Source organism: Lissotriton vulgaris, chromosome 1_1, assembly GCF_964263255.1.
Source record: "Lissotriton vulgaris chromosome 1_1, aLisVul1.2, whole genome shotgun sequence".
NCBI classification, from domain to species: Eukaryota; Metazoa; Chordata; class Amphibia; order Caudata; family Salamandridae; genus Lissotriton; species Lissotriton vulgaris.
Genome location: NC_141685.1, coordinates 1,095,416,396 through 1,095,436,664, shown reverse-complemented (window position 1 = coordinate 1,095,436,664; position 20,269 = coordinate 1,095,416,396). Strand labels below are relative to the sequence as shown.

Below are 20,269 nucleotides of genomic sequence, written 5' to 3'. Positions count from 1 at the left end.
CCGCTCAGCCTCCCTGCACTGTTTACATCGTGCAGTAACAGCGCAGGGCTGTCAGTCTGTGAAGGGGAAGGAGTCGGGAGGGGTGTGTCAGCTTCCCTGCCTCCCTTGTTTTGTTTCTGTCTCTCTGTTAACCCTGCATGCAGTTGGCAAGCAATGCGACAGGCTGTCGTTAAACCGAAACACGCTACCGCCATTCCTGACCGACGTGTTTAATAGTACGGAGAAAAATAGGGATAGCAGTGCTCCCTAGAGGGGGTTTACAACACAAAATCATTAGGTCGCCTAAATGCTTTTCGTATTCATACTTACCACCAGCGTCTTACATTCCTAAAAGCACATAACTCCAAGTGGTTTGAAAATATTAACATTTTAGAACTTTTCAGTTACAAAATTTAGGTTATATCTACAATATGTAAAAATTCGAAAGCTTCCTCACGTTTGACCTTTACTTTGAATCGCATTTTGTACCAGAACAGCAGATGTTTCTCTTCTAAGATGGCCACCACAGTAACAACAAAGCTCAGCCTGCCCTGCAGCAACGCTATCCTTCCTTGTTCAGTGGTACCTGTTGCTTACTGGTGATGATGCCTCCCACACCCATTTCTGAGTGAAGTCATACAGTCTCATTGGCTAAAGAGCATGATGTACGACGGGATGAAAACACAGCTTTTATTTCCGTCCGTCGCAAAACGATTTCTTGTCTTTATGGGGCCATGTCATAAAGAGTGGCAGAAGCAGTATTCTAAAAGTGTGCAAAGAGCAGTTAGACATTTGAGACTTCACAAAGAAAAAGGTTTCCTCAACTAATCAGAATGAGGACACGTCCAAGTTCTTTTTCCCATTATATCTCTCAAACAAGCTGTTTAGCGTCCACACATGGACCTTTGTTTTGTTCCGATCATGCACTATTTATCTAAATAGTTACATTGCTCAAGTTATATATATATCTTGCTTTCTTGATCGACTTGTGTGAGCTAGGGATAATGGAGATTGAAAAGCCTTTCAGTCCCAGCCCAACAAGGGATTGTTGGGGTAATCTGGCATAGTCCAAATTTGAATATGTTTTTGTTTGAAGCTTCACTGTTTGTATTTAGCATTTTGAGCTTCATGCTTTATAGTTTAGATGTTAATTCAGTTCATATAATTTAATAAAGAATGAGGATGTTGGGATGAAAATGTCCCTTGCATGGTACACAGGCGTGCTTGTGTATCTCACAGTAATCTAGCAAGCACACAGAGGACATATCCTGTGAGATGGAGAGGCGCACTAAGCATACCTGAATAGTAGAATAGTATAATAGTACAACGCAAAGATCCATGTATGATGGACCGTGAAAACCCAGCCAGGAAAGGTTTTTTGAGGTATTCACAGATTTTGGGTGTACCTCCTAAGAAAAGAAAAATTATTTTCTTGAGTTCCCTCACTCACCCAGGGTTGCCCCTAGGTGACATGCTTCATCATTGGGGCCATCCAAAGCATCTACTGCTTCAGGCGTGCTGAGACTTGCGAAAAAGACGTAGGAGCACTGTTTTGTGGAACTATGTGTGGTGCAGTGTATGGTGGAGTGGTGAGTAGTGATAGTAAAAATACCTAACTAGTGAGCTAAAGTGTTATTCCTGCTCCTAGCTGGTACAATAAAAAGGGGTAGATGAAAGGAAAAAGAACTGTTATGTGGTCATGATCCCTAATATCCTGTCGACATGTTTCAAGGTGTCCCCTACACCTTTTCTTCAGGACAACATGAGGGCCCGCCTCATGTGTACCACTCCTGTGTACAAACCTAAATAAAGGTAGTAACAATTTTTTAGAAAAAGAACAAGAACACACCTAATGCGTGTGTCTATATACATACGGTTAGCGCAATACCCGCAGTGTTTTTCAGTTAGCAATATTATGCCCCATGGTCTGCCTGGGTGGAGGGGCCTGTTGACATGGTCTCTGGCTTGCCTCCGTCTGTTACACCTACTGGACCCAGGCTCGACCGACAAATAGACACACACATTAGGTGTGTTCTTGTTCTTTTTCTAAAAAATTGTCACTAGTTAGGTATTTTTACTATCACTACTCACCACTCCACTATACACTGCACCACACATAGTTAGTGAGTGAGGGGACATAAGAAAATAATTTTTCTTTTCTTAGGAGGTACACCCAAAATCTGGGAATACCTCAAAAAACCTTTCCTGGCTGGATTTACAGCAATAAAGCTAGTCTGCCTCCGAGATATCAGTGCCAAGGTCCGCACCCCATGCCTCGCGCGCCGTGGAGGGGGAGGGGGTGGGGGTGGAGGGAAGGGGGAGGGAGAGGGGGAGATGGGGAGGGGGGAGTTGAAGGAGGGGTAGGGGGGAAGGACAACAGGGCAAAAGCATATAGTTTGGTGACCAACTTGTGTGGCGACGTGGAAGTGTATACGAAATCCAGGGGCGGGAAAGTAGGGGGGGTTGTGAGAAGGTCGGGTGCAGTTTCCGGCAGGTAGCCATCTACTGATAATATAGTAGCGTGTCCTGCAAAGATGGGGACTCCGGAAGAGAGTAGAAGGAATCCTCCGGATAAAGATCTGCTACGGTCCTCAGGCCCAGCCACGCCGCATGACGAGACCTGCTAGAAGATTGAAGGGGCGGGAAATCAGGATGGTCAATAATGGGCATAGCTTTGGTAGATAGAAGAGAAAGACCAGAAAGCTGGCGCAGGGATGACCATGCCCAGCGCAGCGTCTCGACCGTATCGTCCTCCGTCCGGGGGCGCACAGCAGGGGCGCACAGCAGGAGCGAACAGTGCAGTAGTCAGCGGCCAGGGGGAAGCGACGTCCGATTCCACCGCAACGTGGGGCTGATAGGGGGTGGGGTGAAGCCAAAAATGCAAGAAGCTGGCCTGAGCGCATAGAGAGTAGAGACGAAAGTCAGGCGCACCCTGACCGCCTGCAGACATGGGCAAGGTCAAGATATCATAGACAACCCTGGGTTGCCGCCCTGCCCACACCAGCGAGACAACCAGAGAACGTAGCCTGCGGAAGAAATGAGAAGTTAGGGGAATTGGTACTTTGGAGAAGAGGTAAAGGAATTTAGGAAGCACTACCATCTTGGCTATAGCGATGCGGCCAGCCAGGGACAGCCGCAGGCGGCTCCATACAGGGATCTTTGATTCGAGCCAGTCCACCGCACGCCCAAAATTCGACCTCCAAAGTTCATCCAAGTCTCTACTCAGCCAAATGCCCAAGTAGCGCGTAGGACCAGATGCCCACTCGATCGGGAAATCAGGCTCGAAGGAGAGAGTAGCATCCGTCAAGGGGAAGAGAACGGACTTGCTCCAGTTTACCTGAATGCCTGGGAGACCGCCAAATCGAATAACTTCCTGCACCAAGGGACTGAGGTTTTCCTGGGGATGACGGACATAGAGAGTGATATCATCCGCATACATGGAAACTAGGAGGGAGCGGGACGAAAAGCCATTACCTCTGCGAGTATGGTGCTGCCGTAGCCGAGCAGCCAGGGGCTCCATCGCGATAGCAAAAAGCATGAGGGATAACGGGCACCCTTGACGAGTTCCACGAGTAATGTTGATTGAGTCGGACACCTGACCATTAATGCGAAGACGGCGGTGGGGCTGGTGTAAAGGAGCCTAATATTACGCAAACAATGGGGAATGAATCCCATACGCGGCAGGACATAAAAAAGAAAGGGCCACTCCAGCGTATCAAACACCTTAGTGGCGTCAAGCAGGGCAGCTACGGCCAGAAGAGTAGGATTAATTTGATGTAAAACGGAAAAAATGGTGTGGAGATTGTGGGTGGTAGCCCTACCAGGAATGAAACCAGATTGGTCGGGGAGGGCGATGGTGGGTATTAGTAAAAGGAGACGAGAAGCAATCAATTTGGCAAAGATTTTGTTATCGATATTAATAAGGGAGTGAGGGCGGTAGGAATTGCGACGGTCAGCGGGCTTGTCAGGTTTAAGGAGCAGGGTAAGCGAAGCCTCACGAAGGGACGGCGGGAAGTTGCCCGTGCCAAAAGACTCATTATACATAGCCGCCAAGTGTGATTCCAAAATGGTGGCAAATGATTTGTAAAACGAAGCAGGCAGGCCGTCGAGACCCGGTGCCTTTTCACTAGGGAGGCTGCTGATGGCTGCCAGAATTGCCTCCTTAGAGAAAGGCTCGTCTAGGAATTTACGATGGTAATCTTCGAGCCAGACAAGGGCAATGGACTCGAAATACTGATCAAACTCCTCTGGGGACGGAGGGGAGCTGGCAGAGTAGAGCTGGGAGTAAAAAGCGAGGAAACAGGACTTAATTTCTTCCGGAGAGGTGGTGCGATCCGGACCACCATCACTTAGGGCTGCGATATAGGAAGTTGCGTGCGGAGGGCGCAGATGGTTGGCAAGAGTGCGTCCCGGGCGGTCCCCCTCTCCAAAAATACGGGCCCGACCCTCCCTACCAAGGAAGGACAGCTCACGGCCGGCCTCATCCCAGAAGTCGGAGTGTTTTTGATGCAAAAGTGCTAACGTCTCAGGGCTGGGGCATTTCGCCTGGGCGGCATCCAAGTCCCGAATCTCCCCCTCCAGTTTAGCCAGGGTAGAGCGAATGGAGCGGAGAACGCCCGCTTGTTTGGAGATACATTCTCCATGGATTAAAGCCTTGAAACCCTCCCATAGGGTGAAAGCAGAATCAACGGAACCCACGTTGAGATCAAAATAGTTAGTGATTGCGGTCTGGATTTCTTCACAGAGTCCCTGAGGGCATTGGGAGAGAGACGCCAGGTGAAAGCCCGACGCTGAGAATTAGGAGGCCGGAGAAGAAGCTGGACCGGTGCATGATCGGAAAGGATGCGAGCCATATGCGTGGCGTCAATGCTCCAGGACAAAACGTCCGGCGAGGTGATCCAGAGATCAATTCTTGACCAACAGCCCCTCGCATCGGAGATGCAAGTGCCTTCCCAAGCGTCGGGGTGGAGATGACGCCAGGCATCATAGAGCAAATTATCGGTTAAAATAGATGAAAGAGCAGTGGAGGCGCGCGGATGAGACATGTAAGACCCAGATCGATCCAAGGTCGCAGAGAAAGTAACATTAAACACCCCCCCCCCCCCCCCCAGATTATAGCTGCGGGACCACAAGAGGAAATAAGATGCCAGATGTGATGGAAGAACTCTGGATCATCAGAGTTCGGGCCGTAAACCGCAGCGATGGTAATAAACCATGTAAAACAACATACCTTCCCTCCGAGTCAACAAGGGCATGGGAGGTCTGCAAAGTGCAGCCACGACGCAACAGGATTAAGACTCCCCTAGCATAGGCTGAGTAAGTGGAAGAGTGGGATTCCCCCCCAGTGGCGAGATTGAAGTCTGGAGCCAGTACCGGGAAGCAGGTGTGTCTCTTGTAAAAGACAAATGTCCACCCTATGGCGCTGTAGATGTGCATGCATCAAGCGAGCCTTACGGTGGTCATTCAGGCCGCGGACATTCCATGTCCAACAGGATAATTCAGCCATAGGGAGTATGACGGGGGTAGCATTATGCATGGCACACAGCAGGCGGCGCAGTCCTACATAGCACATATTGATAGCGGGGGAGTCGAATAACAGCTGGGGAAGCGTAGATAAGGGAGCAGCACAGAGGAGTAGAGACCACCCTCAGGCAGGTGCCAGAGAATAAGTGGCATTAAGGGACAGCAGGGGCTGCTAGCGGGCCGGTGTGATGTGGATGGCGTAATGCAAAAGAAAAGGAGTTCAACAACCAGCAAGCTGAACAGCGGGGGGCGTGACCCGTGAGACAGCATGAGAACCTATGGGGCATTGAACAGAGCTGCAAATTGGAACTGGGAGGCACCTTCAAGAAAAGTCATAAAGCATAAAACCATGGAGGAAACGGGTCCATACCAAATACAGGGTGAGAGCGAGCCACAGGGATGTTGCACAAAATAGTACAGTATAGTAATAGAGCAAATTGCGAGGACATCGTGCAGCGATCCTTACCGAGGGGGTTAGGACGACCTGAAACCAGAGGAGCACGGCAAATCAAACAGCACAATGGGACATACCCTGCAACGCTGAGCACAAGTAGCCAAAGCAATGAGCATAGCACAATATATAGGACATAACAAATAGCATCAGGAGGGTATAGGCAAAACTTTAAGCACAGCACAGTGTCTAGAGTAGAGCATGCCAGGACAATATGAAGCAACAAATCGACGGCAAATTGAAGCCACCTCCTCACTAGAGGAACAGAAGAACCCACCAACTCCCCCCCATGTCCACAGTCAATGACCAGCGGACAGAAGCAGAGCATGCTAAAAAACAAAGAGGGGCACATCTTGAAAAATTTAGCACAATGGACCAAAACAAGAAGCACAATACAGTGTCAGTGGAGAAACATAGTAGAGCAATATTAAACAACAAAAAGACAGCAAACTGAAGCCGCCACCTCAGTAGAGGAGCAGAACATCCCGCAATACCCCCCCCCCCCACCCCATCCCTGCACAGCAACCCCAAACCAAACAAACGCGACCACCCGCACCCACTCCAACCCCCCTATCAGGCTGAGTTAACCTCCCACACCACCCCAGGGACCCACAACTGGGAAGGGGATGAACCATGAAAGAAAAGGGAATCATCCCGTGGGGGCATGGCAGGGCTAGGCATACACCCCTGCAAAGAAGCAGGGGGGGGGGGGGGGGGCAAGCAGTGGAGTAGCCCAACCTCATACAGTTACCAAGGAGAGTCTCATAGACTAAAAACATTTGCACTTCTCAGTCATTGTCACTAAGGCGGCCGGACCCATTAGGTTGAGAGGTGGAAGGAGAGGAACGGGCACACTTGTCCAGCTTCTTAGCAAACGCCAGGACCTCTCTGGGATCAGGGAAGACCAAAGTTTTTGTGCCCTGGCGAACCCCCAGCTTCGCTGGATAGGCTAAAGAGTACGGCACCTCGTGCTTTAGGAGAATGTGTTTAGCAGGAAGAAATTCTCTCCGTGCAGCTTGGACAGCCAGGGTATAGTCCGGGTAAAAAGAGAGTCCATTACCCTGGTGGGTAATGGATCCCCGGTCTCCTGCGGCCTTGAGAATGGCGTCCCGGTCCTGGTAGTTCAAAATCTTCGCAATGATGGGGCATGGGGGCAGACCAGGGCCAGGAGGTGGACCAAGCGAGCGATGGGCGTGCTCTACGATGAAAACCGGGGACAAGACGTCGCTGAACAGCTCCCTAAGTAACTTTTCCAAAAAGTCCTCCATCTTGGTGATGTTTCTGGATTCCGGAAGGCCCCTAATGCTCCGCCGGGAACGGACCTCCAAGTCCTCGTTCTTATCCTGGATTATGGCCAGGATCTTGTCCATCTGCAATAGTTTTTGGCGGTCCTGGGTGGCAGCGTCTTCTGCATCCGAGACCCTGGTTTAGGCGCGAAGGAGCCGGTTATCATGGGAATCGACGCGGGATTTCACGGTGTCCAAGCGGCCTGAGAGTTGGTCCAACTGGGTGGCTATGCCCGTAACCGTGGATTTGACGTCCAGCATGATTGCCTTGAGGTCATACTTGTGACTGGGGGGGCCCTCCATGGCGACGGCGGAATCCGCACCCTCGGTTCCCGCACCATCTTGACGGGAAGACTTCCGAAGGTCGAATGCTATCTTGGGCTGCTTAGGATCATTTTTCCCCATGGTGGGAGGCCTCAGCAGCAGGACCTCCAGCAGGCTACGGGTCTGATCAAAGCAGGTAGCCAACACGTGCGCACCAGTGCGTGGGAAGCGAGTCAAGTGGGACACCACCAAATCCAGGAATCCAGGAGCCACAAGGAGGAACAGAGACGGCGACAGCCCGCCCACCCAGTCACCCGGCAAGACCTCCACACTCTGAAAGCAGGGATACCACCAAGGTGCGTCCAGTAAGATGAAGTCGGGACAGCGAGGCACGACCAGCCACTGGATGGGACGGCTGGTAAAGGAGCGGGAGGAGGGCAGCCCCAGATGGCCCACCAAGGCGAGACCGACAAGTAGCCAGGAAGCTGAAGGAGCAGCCGCGATGATGGTCCAGCGATGGCGGCAGGTAGAAGAGAGCAAATAGGAGGGCCAGTGGGGCCACAGCTGGCTTAAGGGCAGACCCAGGCGTCGCAGTGCTCGGGCGGGGCTCGGAGGACCCAGAAGCGGGGACATGCAGGGCCCAATAAACAGAGAGCATCTCCCCCGCGGCTCTGGAGGTGGATAGTGTTCAAAAAGGGGGGGGAGCGCACCTGACTGCGGCAAAGACGGACGGGGAATCGCAGGAGGCCTGCCACTCGCAGCCTGAGCCCATGCACTCATGGCGGCTGCACAGGGCGGCCAGGAGACAGCCAAAGGACTGGCGCACCCCCCGCAGCGCACCTGCCAGGGAAGAGTGGTCTACAAGCCCCCAACCCCGCCCGCAAAGCCCCAGGGGACGCCCCCTCTCACCCGCAGGCCCAGAAGACGTCCAGCGGTGACCAAGGATGCGACCTCTGCAGCCAGGATAAATGGCCATGCCTCACGACCCAGGAGGTGCAGGAGTTATGGTGCAGGTGGTGACCCAGCCCCTCCGGGGCACGCAACTCTCCAAAAGACGTCCGGGGGTGGACACAGCCGGGGACAGCAACGAAGACGCCTCAGCAGCGGATAGAAAAATGTGTTCCGAGGTCCGGCGGGCTCGCAGCAGGAACGGGCTCGTCCCAGGCACTGCGGCCCGCAAGGAGCGGCAGCAGGCCGAATCCGGGGACCTAGGTTGCATAGGGCTCTCAATATATGGCTTCAAGCAAGCTCCTTTCATGCCCACATTTTTCTGGTGTTTAAGATGTAGATCTGGCCATTATGCAGCAGACCAAAACAAGTCCGCCAGGCCTCCACCCTGCTGCTGATACACCTCTCTGGGGGGTCTTCTAATTCATGTGTATTTGTCCTTTAGCTTGCGCCGGGGGCACAGTCTATAAAGTTCCACCGTGGAAGGGTGTTGCACCTCCACCTCACCTCTCGCCTGCTATGTAATCAGCCTCCGGCAAAACCTGCGCAACTCCACAGCTCCTGGGGGTGGAGGGCCATGCGCCGATCACCAGCTCACTTATCTGCGGAAGCAAAGGGAGCAGCGGGCAGCGCCCGCACTGGCCGAGGAAACAAAAGGCCCCCGGGGTAGGGGCGGGCACAAGCGACCGCAGCGGCAGCGAGCGAGGAGTTGCGGGGGGCCCGCCGCACACCAAGCCGAGCCTGGGCGCCCGCAGCGGCCACACGAGACAGCCCGGAGCGCCCCAGAGGTCAGGCGCGCACCACATAGCGGGCAGGGCTCAGCGGGACTGATCGGCCCCCAACCCCGCCCGGAACACTGCAGCAGCAGCTCCCACTCACCCACGGCCGACCTGCAGCTCCCAGCAGCTCCCAGCACCTCCAGGCAGTCTCCAGCAGAAAAGGCCAGACCTCGCAGTCAAGAGGTCGTAGGCCCGGCCTCCCGAAGAAAGTGACGTAGCACCGCCACAGGACCGGACAGGCGGGGGTGGCGCGATAGTTCGGTGCCACACCAGGTCAGGAGCCAAAATTGAGACTCGAAGTGCAACAATGGTAAGGATTTAGACAGGATTATGGCAGATTTTTGTGCTTGGCCGGCAGAGCCCACTCAATGTGCGGCCATCTTGCATCCGGCCAAGCCACGCCCCCGTCCCCGACTACTACTTCAGAGTGATAACCAGGTGTAGAAACCTCACACTTCATTGTGCTCGTGTTGGGAGTGCTCCAGTATGGAGGCAGCTCCAGTGCTACCTACTATGAAAAACATTGCTTTACACAAAGGCTGGGTCAATAGCGCAACAAGAGAAAGGCATTTGAAAGAGAACCACTGCAACTGGCTCTTAAATTTCAGATAGTAGGTTCACACCCCCTTTCTGCAAAGCGTGTATGAAAAGAGGGTGTAAACCCCTTTGTGGCAGTTCCAAGTCCTTCATAAGGAAGGGAGTGCTCCCCAGAGGTGTGAGGATATTGCCTGAAGTCTGCAACTTAGTAGAGAAACAGAGGGTCTGCTTAGGTGGCAAAGAGAGTGCCTGGTCCTATAAGAGGTGAGACTGTCCAGAAGTCCAATGTTTTTCTGTTTTGAGGAACGCCTGCGAGCAAAGCCAAGAGTGACCTATACTGCACAGGCTTTCTCTACCTCTTAACAGTTCCTGGCAAGAACTGCAAAAGTCTACATGTCTCCACTGATCAACTCTGTTCTGTCTGAAACTGCCTCAGTGTACTGTTCGGCCTGGTCAGGGCAGCACCTGCCTCAAACTACTCAACAGCCTATGACGGAGCCACAACTGCTATGACAGGTGTCTTCACAATCATGCCAATGCCCACTGGCTGACCCCTGTGAGCTTAGCTCAGGGCGGACTTGTGCCCCACCCAATCTTTCTAGCAGCTGCGGCATGTGTTCATCACGGGCCTCCGCCCATGGTAGGAGTGAATTGCGGAGTTTGCACTAAAAGAACATGAAGAAGTAAGCAACTGAATTTCTATGCACTACACTACCAGAGGTAAGAACTTCAACAAATGAGTTAACTGTATGCGCATTTGACTTTTGGGTAACAAAATCTGCAACTCAACTCATGCTTCTACTAAAATTACTGGGGAATACAGTCAACTAGTGTCACTTGGGTGGGAAGGACCAATGAGAGGGGATAAGAAGTATAGCATCCACAAGCAAGATGTTGCCAGGATCACTCCCTTGTAAAGTAGATTGAATTGTGTGGTTTTAAGTACAGCTGTGAAATTAAAAATAACTTTCTTTTCTAAGAGACAAGCACTAAGTTGGACATTATAGTTATTTTGTCTTTTGATTGACTGATAAGCTATGAGCTCATGGCCCCAGAATACATCCCTAAGAAGCTTGTGACTGGTTGCCCTCGCGACTCTGATAATCGACTGTGAAATGGGTTATTCTTGGCCCAGTTTTGCATTTGAGGGATATGCAAGGCAGAGGTGTGAGGCGTCCACTCCACAGAATGAGAACACTGCTCTCTTCTACACGTGCTTACTAAGAAAGGTAGAGTTCCCCATAGCAACACAGCCTATGCGATTTTACCGAACATTCATTGCCCAATTTAAAAAGCCAAACTACAAGGACTCATTTTGACATTAAAATGAAAGCCCTGTTGCAATGGTAATATTTTCACGAAGATGACACTGCTCTATTACAGGAACACCATGTTCAGGAAGTTGAATCACTTAGTCTACGCCACTACCGGTATTTGTTAGAGTTTCACTCTTCAAGCAAAACAAAAGGGGAAGTGATCTTGTTTCAATGCGGTGTGCTACTCAGGGTAGAAGACAGATAATATTATAAAGAGGGCCGGATCTTAGCACTCAGAAAAGAATGGCTAACACTTTATTTTCAATCTATAACCCAAATGAAGACAAAAGATCAATTTTACACAGACATATTTCCAACTATAGCCAAGTTTTGTGAAAGAGAATTTGATAATTTGAAGCTGCATTAATGCCATTATGCATCTCATTAAAATGAAACCCATAGCTCGACCTAGCTGCCAGCATGCACCACCCTCCCTTCTACTAGAGTTTACCTGACCATGATCTATTAGATGCATTGAAGTAACAACATATAGGTGAAAGAGACTACCTTCTCTGGATTTCTAGACAAGCACAAAACTCTCACTAAGCCAGATTTTTTACTGGTCAACAGAATGCAAATGGGCTCCACACCACCCCCCACTATAGTCTCCGACATCCTGTCAGATTGCACCCCAGTGATACTCCACTTAGATGTAATGCCATCAATTCACTTATCTTGCAAACTTCAGTATATTAATAAAATCACCAACCCCCGATGGAAACCTTAAAGGAGATTGTAGAGAGTTACTTTAGTGAAAACAGTAAGGGAGAGCTCATATGGGTATACAATCTGGTATTCAGGTGATCTAGTTGAGAGCTGATCTAATAGCACATACAGAAACACTGATGAGACTCGCTAAAAATGTAAAAGACCTTAACACAGGTAAAGCACAACACCAATCAAACTGGTCACAAAAAAACACATCATGAATTTGAGGAAAGTCAGGGGGTCCTTTAGAGCAATTGCGAACGAGAGATACTGCTTGAAAGGTGTTTTATGTTCAACCAGAAAGATGTCTTATTAATGTTATAACCGACATACCAAGCAATTTTCTCAGAAACCCCCAGAACTAATTCAAGTATGTAATTTCGTATTACTCCTTTTATTTATCACAAGACGAAGTTTTGCCGTATAAAACAAAATAAAACAAACACTGAAGTTGCATTCCATTTCCACAGGATGATTCCTTTGATATTGGAAACACCTGTTACTGCTGACAAACTCAGAATGGCTAGCGTTATCACACAGCAAAGAGCCAGGACCAGATAGATTTTCCGTATCAATTCATAAAGCCTACCAACAATTACTATTTGGCAAACTATCACATTTTTCCTTTATTTCCTAACTTACCAGTCAGCCACCAAAACCATAACTGAACCTACATTTTTTTTACTTTTAAAACATGGCAAAGGCCCCCTGCTTGCACCACGTATAGGCTAACTGCAATACAACTTCTCTACTCGGATACATGTATGAGACTAAAAATGGATGACAGCACCATCCGTTCAAGGAAGATCTACACACAATGGGTTTTAAGACAAAGGTGCTTCCTGGGGCCGTATCTTTTGAACATGTTTTTGGCTAATTTGCCGCAAGTACTTGATGCTTTAAACTCTCACCCACATAAGCCGGGGATGCCCATGTATCTCAAACTTGTTATATGTGAATGATGTCATACTTCTTAGCCTCACTGACCAAACTATCAAGTTACACAATAAAGAACTGTATGTTCATTAACCAAAAAGTAAAAAAACAAGTTCATGATTATGAAAAATAGGAAACAGAACATGTTATACTGACATCTACACGACTAACAGCAGGAATGCGTAAAAGTATCAATATGTAAGTGTTCTATTTGATGACTAAGGCACATTTCTTTCTCGGGACGCAGCAGAACTTGATATAATCATCTCAAAAACTTACAAGCAACTCTTTAGTCTGCCCACCAATGCATTCCCTGCTCAAATTTGGCTGAACTTTGGGTTGGTATAGCAATCAATTGCAAGAAAGGGAGCGGATTTTAAAACCTGGTAGAAATTAAGGACGTCAGATTACAAATCCTCACATAAAACCTTATAGTTAGGAATGTCAAGAAGCCAAACTGCTCCAGACAGGTTATCCCTTGAATCTGCTAATAACACCTTCAGGGCCCCATCACTATGGAACCTAAATGTCTCCACTGCTGTTTTTACAAACTCAATTAATCACTGTAGAAAGCTGGCTCTGTATATGCTATACCAAAGTGAGGTATAGTGTGCACAGAGTCCAGGGGATCCCCAAGGGTAGACAGAGGTAAAAGTAGATAGCACCTTACTCTCTATTTGGGGTAGTCTGGTCGGGCAGTTAGGCTTTATCTGAGGACAGTCAGTGTTAAGCATTTGTTGTACACACTCAATCAGCAAATGATATCACACACTCAAAGACTAAACTTCAGATAATTGGTTTTGTATAAAAATATTCTTTTAGTTATTTTATTTTCTAGAACCAAGCAAGCCTGGCACAGGAAAGCAATACGTTTTTTACATAGTATTGCCGTTTTTACAACAGTTTGAATTGTAATTGTATATGCTCTTTGATTTGATTACAGTAGAGCTACTAGTAATGCAATGCGTTGGAAATACTGTACATATTCTTTGTATTGAATTTTTAGTTGAATGTCAAGGAGATTACTTTACAGATTACTTTTATTACACAGTGCAGTATACCTGGATACTGCACTGGGACATTTCCTGTAAACAGGTAAATAAAAGCATCTGTGTTATTTAGTTACAGTTTTAAAGGGTTTCATAGATTTTCCAACTCCACACTTAAGAACTTTTCACATAGAAACAGCCAGTGTTATCCTATGGAGGAAAATAGGGTTATCGGTTCAAAAGAAGTATTCGGTTGTGGGAGTTGGTATTCCGGGGATAGACTTAGGGGTCCCCCAGGGTCAAGGGTGCACTCTAGTTACACCCTCAGCGGCACTAGGGCGGCCAGAATGCTGAGAGGCCCAAAGTTATCCAGTGGGGGATAGGGGGCCTCTGGTTAGTTGTGCTTACAAGCATGCACCTGGGTTGTGGGAGCAAAGGTCCTGGACTTAAGCTCAGGGCAAATGGGGGTTCAAGCCAGCACAAAAAGTGCACCCTCAGCAGCACTGGGGCGGCCGGATGCAGAGTGCTGTTTTAGCGTCTGGAACCCTGTCGCTTTCAGTGGTGAGTCTCCAGTTTGCAAACACACTGCAGACTCAGGGACGAAGGTCTTCTGGGTGTGACCACCACTTGGAAACGTAAGTTGGGATGCTGGGGGTTGGTTAGGCACCATCGGTTGGACCACCTATGGCTGTGGGGTTCAGGGGTGCCTTTTAGGATCGGATCTTCCTATCAGCTCCTGGTCGCGTTTGGGGGGACCTTCCGAATTTAGGCTGCAGGCGTCAGCTGGAGGCTTGAGGCAGGTCAGGGGTCACCGGATCTCAGGCCAAGATCGCCGGGTAGACCTCCTTGTGGTGTAGGGCCACTTGACCTCGGGCCGCGGACGTCGGGTGCGGACTAGCTGATTGTGCCGGAGCTGGAGTCTGTGGGGTGAACAAATCCAGTGTTCACGGGAGACAACGTCTTTTCTTTGGAAGGCAGGGGCTGGTCCTCTGGGTTCTAAAGGTTGCTGGCTGCAGGACACACTAGTGTTTCAGTTCTGCAGGTTCTAGTTGGGGACAGGCCATTAGGGCTGGGGCCAAGTCAGTAGGTGTTCTCTTGTTAGCTTTGGCAGGGCTGTTTGGTCCTTCTTCTTTTCTTCTTGTAGTATCTTGTCTGGGGAGGCAAGGTTCGCGGTGCCCCCTAAGCACTAGATTTAGGGGTATTACAGGTAAATAAAGGTTGGGACCAATGCATCCCTTCCTTGGGGTGAGTACACCTCCTATTATGTCACCCTCCAGTGGGAGGGGAGCATATGCCTCACTCTGGTTGGCTGTGTATCCCCATCTGCAAGATGGCAGGGACAGAGTTGTGCTTCACCTTGCCACCCCCAACTGAGGAATGGAGTTGGCAGAGGTGGGCACACCTCTCTTCCTCACTTGTTTTTCCCGCTGGTTCTCCCACCCAAAGTGGAAGTCAGAACCAGTGGGGACCAGTTGCTAAAAGCTGCAAGTTGCCTGGGGAAGCTCACAAAGGCGGCAAGCCTTTGAGTTTCCCCTTCGTGGACCCTGCCCATCCTGGGGGAGGAGGCTTAGCACCTCGTCCCTGGATGTGCATTGTTTCAGGCCCCTGAGAGCAGCAGGCTCCTGACCCAGGGGTTCAGAAACATGTCTGGTGGTGGCAGCTGAAAGCAGCCACTCAGCCTTGGCACTATGGTAGGTCATTTTGGCATGGGGCATCTCTAGATGCCCTCTGTGTGCATTTTTCATTAAATCCCACACTGGCATCAGTGTGCGTTTAATGTGCTGAGAAGTTTGGTACCAAACTTCTCAGTTTTCAGTGTGGCCATTATGGTGCTGTGGAGTTCGTATTGACAAATTCTCATCACCATATACACTTAATGACAGCACTGCACTTACAAGGTGTAAGAATGGACTTAGATACTGTATGGGTACAGGGCTCATGCACCTGTACCCTCACCACTGGTATAGTACACCCAGCTAGAGGGGTGACTGACCTATGTCAGGGCAGTGGGTTGCAGGCATGACACACAGGGATGTGTGCCATGTCGACTCTTCACTTTGTTCTGCACCAAAACATGCAGCCTGCAAAGACAGTGGGTGAGTGTAATGGTACAGGACCTCTAAGGGTGGCACAATAAGTGCTGCAGCCCTTAGAGGCCTTCTCTGGTCACAGTTCCCTGGGTACCTGTGGTACCATTTACCAGGGGCTGACCTGTGGCCAGAGATGCCAATTGATTTTTGGTTTCAATGCAGTTTTAGAGCAAGAACATAGACCCTCGGGTACCTGATCAGCAGGAGCCCAGGGCACACGCAGTCAAATCACATCAGCCGTTCAGCAAAAAGTGGGGGCAACCATGCAGAAAGAGGGCACTTTTTCACAATCACTCAATGGGGAAAGTCTCAGCAACTAAAGGCAAGGCTATGCTGGATAAAAGATCTCACGGATGGATATTACATGACTACAAAACTGTCAAGCCACAGCATTATTTGCTTGCAGGTTGGGTTCCAAACTTAAGGAGGGAATGTATGAGGTCCTGAGTTGATTACTTACCCACCATCGCCCACACTTTGCACTGGTTATGACCTGAAACTTTAAACTCCTGCTGTTTATGAGGGACGAGTTTGGAAGATGTAGTGCACCTATGCCAAACTTCAAACAGAAAGCAGAGCCCTCTAAGAGTGGCCTTCAACAACAGGGGTATCTGATCCGATATCCTATTATCAGATCACCATTTGTGCATTTCTTACACCTGAAATATTATGAACCTATTTTCCTGCTGCCTATTCCTGCCAAACTTCTAGAAGCATTTATGGCCAGATCCTTTGCTCAGATCTTGAAATCTCTCAATTTTTGAATTTGCACGAGGCCAGGTTTTACCCAGGACAGTGTACTGAGTCAATAATACTGTCAGTGTTAGGTGATATCCGAAAGGATTGTGACAAAGGCCTCATTTCTGCTTGTTTCTTGTTAAATCTCTCAGTAGCCTTTGACCCAGTTACCCACAAATTGTTGGTGGGCCGTGTGAAGGCTGCTGGGCTTTGAGGTCCTGCTCTTGATTGGATTAAATTTTATTTTGGGAGAATCAAAATCAGTTTGTCATTTTGGGTCCCTTCAGGGCCACAGGGGCCCAACTAGAGTGTGGAGTACCCCAGGGCTCTTCTCTATCACCTCACCACAATATTTACATTAAATGCCTCATCCAGGCATCAGGTGATTTGAATTGTTGAATATATAACTACGCTGTTGATTTGCAGCTACTTTTTAGACTGGATGGTTCCCTCGCCTATCAGAAATGTTCAATCTATTCTGCATTTTATCTAGGAATGGATGGGCTGTAATTTTTTTTATAACATAATGCCGAAAAAAATTACGTTATTATTCAGAGTAACAAAACTGACATATGGCTCCCCTCCGCTTGGCATTCTGAGACGATGGTACCTCCCCACCCCCAAAAAAAAAATCTGCAAAAAGCTTGGATGTTCCATAGTAAGTAAGAGAACCGAGATAGGATTTATGATCCCAACCTGCTTCCTGATGCTCAGGAAAATGATCTAGGTTTCATGTTCAGGGTGCCTTAGTCTTGGTGGTATGGCATTAATAACCTCCCGGCTTGACTATGCCAACTCTTTATCTGTTGGCCTTCCTAAAAATCAGTTGCATAGGCTTCAGATCATCCACATTCAGGCAGCCAGACCTATCTTCAAACAACCAAGGAATAGCCATATCACCCCTTTACTATGGGATCTTCATTGGCTCGTGTCAGAAGAAAGGATTTGTATTTAAAGCCTGCTGCGTCGCTTTTGAAGCTCTACTGGACAAGGGACCGCAGTTATTAAAAACAAGAATTGAAAAATATATTCCTAGTCAGAAACTATGATCATCCTCTATTCTATTGATCATACCTAAATGTAACAGGAAAAAAGATGAGTGCTGTTGGGTGTCTGTGAAAGCCCCTAAAACCTGGATTCCTTGCCTCCAACAGTACGACACGTAACTGATTTCTCGAAATGCAGGAACAAGTTAAGTCTTGACTGTTTAGGCAAGCCTATCATTTACCATGATCCGCGAATTAGCACTTCAGTCGGGCTTTGTGTTTTATTTTTTTACTTCTCCTTTAGCACCAAGAACCCACACGGTGTATGTGCGCTCTATATGTGTCTTTTAACATAACATTTGGGCAGGCCGACAGGCAATACTTAACTAAAATCATTTCATAAACATGGCTTGGTACCAACATGATAACATATGTTTTGGCCAATTTTGTTGGCTTTCGGCAAAAATCAAGGCAAATGGTGAATATTAGCCAACAGCCCCGCTATCTAGAATCACGAGACAGGGGTACGCCTGGTCTCCTCGCTATACTCACAGACTATAAAGCCACTTATTCAATACATAATAATAACCCTAATATAGCAGGAGTCTCCGTAAAATACGGGGAAAATAATCTCTGTCGAGAATGTGCTGCCTTTTAAAACATGAATGACAAGAAACCGATTTGGTACAAAAGTACTTCCCACATCCTGACCATTCTAGAGACGTTTACCTTATCTGGAACGGCGTCCTCCTCTAAAGGTACAAATGCAGTTGAGAACTCTGACCTGATTGTACGTAATTAATCATATCTTTTGTTGATAAACATGTGCCTACTAACTACGTTGTGTTGTTATAATATGTGATTTCTTATTCACTGTGCCCTGCCCCCCTGTGTTTTGAATTCAACCTACCATGACACCCTTAGCTTTGCTTCAAAAGTCTAATAAAGAGGTTAAAAACCAGAATGCAGTACTCAAAGGTGTTCACTATACCGGGGAAAATAGGAGCAGATGCTGGGAGTAAATTATGTAGACTGCAACCTTGAAGAATTTCCTTTCATCATACGTTATATATTTGCCCAGCATTCAGATTCCTTTCAGTCTGTCTGAAATTGTTATTTAAAAATATAATATTTGAATAAACCACGATGTGTTTAAGAGTAAAAAATTAAATGTTTTCCCTGAATATAACTCGTTTAGATTTGTCTAATGCTTTTGCAAATGTTGAATTAATCATGCAGGGACTAACGTGAATTTTTATTTTTGTAATTTTAGTCCTGTGAATCTTCATTTTGGTTGTATCCTGTATAAGTTAAAAGAGGCTCTGAACCTCATGCATTAAATATTATTAATGCGATTTAATCCCAACATTCATATGGGTGAAATTCTTCCTGACCTTGTCCAGCTCGGAGAACTCGACCCTCTCTTCTGGAGTGCAGCTCCGACCGATTGGAGATATGTTCAACATCCCGTTCCGGAACTCAATGAAGGTTCCTCTGTTGTAGCAGGGGACGGAAAGCAATGAAAAAAAGAAATCAGCACATTAATAGTTTACATAAATGAGGCCAGTAACAGACACACATCTCTTGACTAGTTCAACAATTTCATAAGCATTCACACTGTCACCTAAGGTCTGTCTTGGATTAGGCTGAGAGATGAGACTTTGAAGTCTGGGGTTAGTGGGGAGGTGGGAAGACTAACTGTAAGCCCTACCGGAGTGTATGGGCAGCGGGGAACCTCAATTGTGGAAAGAGTAGGGAGCTCATTCAGGTGGAGGGGCTTACAACTGCTACAAGCAAACTAATCACACGTCTACTACTTGCTCTTAGACTCAATTTAGTCTACAACTAGAGTCTATAGTCCTTTCACCGATGTGTGTGTGGTGGCCGAAACGCAGGCTGGTGTTGGTGCGGCGAGGAAGCTCCTCAGGTGTTGGTGCGGAAGCTCCACAGTCGTGGTTGCAGAGGGAGTTCTTACCGCTTCTTGGGCAGCCGGAGCAATGCAATGTAATTAAGGCAGAAGTTAATAAGGTCCTGCAGCAACTCCTCGCCTAGGTGGTCTTGGATAGCCTGTAGAGAAAGAACAGTCAGACAGAGAGCAGGACATGAGTGGAGAAGAGTGCAGACAAAGGGAAGGGGGTAAAAGAACCAGGGCAATAGGAGTAGCCAGAGACAGGGTCGATTTTTTTTTTAATATTCTTTTTTATTAAATAGTTGTGACAGCACAGTGAGATAGAATGTGAGGTCACATAACATTTAGATACAACAGTACAGCAATGATTGATTGCAGTTAACAGATTGAGCGCGTTTTCCTTGCACCATTAACTAGAGTTATGATCAATTCCCACTCTTGTCCTTCGCAATTGCTCTGCTGGGGAAACACATAAATCACCTCTCGATACATTTCATTTGGCCCATTTTTGCTCCCAGTTCTTAGGACAGCCCCGGTGTCTAAATACCTCTTTCTCTGCAATCCTCGCACTGTCCATATAATTTGCCCATCTCCGATATGTAGACAAACCTATATTTTTCTTAGCAAGGGTGAATCCCAGTGAGACCCACGTACTTCAGTCTAGGTTAGGTTGGTGGCCTCCCATATATTTAGTAGGCAGAGTCGTGGGGAGTTGGTGATGTTCTTCCCACCCACCTCTTTAAGTGTGGAGACAATTCTCTCCCAGTATGGGCGGATGTTTGGACAATCACAGAGCATGTGGAAAAATGTGCCTTCCTTGGCACACCTCC

General features: G+C 48.2%; 1 protein-coding gene across 1 annotated transcript in view; it reads right to left on the bottom strand.

Moving 5' to 3' along the window:
- The window catches only part of PMM1 (phosphomannomutase 1), a 103,538-nt gene that overhangs the window by 52,981 nt on the left and 30,288 nt on the right, over positions 1 to 20,269 (bottom strand). The window contains exons 4-5 of the mRNA XM_086963492.1: positions 19,506 to 19,597; positions 18,925 to 19,024 (exon numbers count right to left, since the gene is read on the bottom strand). Of these exons, the coding sequence (XP_086819618.1) occupies positions 18,925 to 19,024; positions 19,506 to 19,597 (192 nt within the window). The remainder of the gene's footprint in view (positions 1 to 18,924; positions 19,025 to 19,505; positions 19,598 to 20,269) is intronic.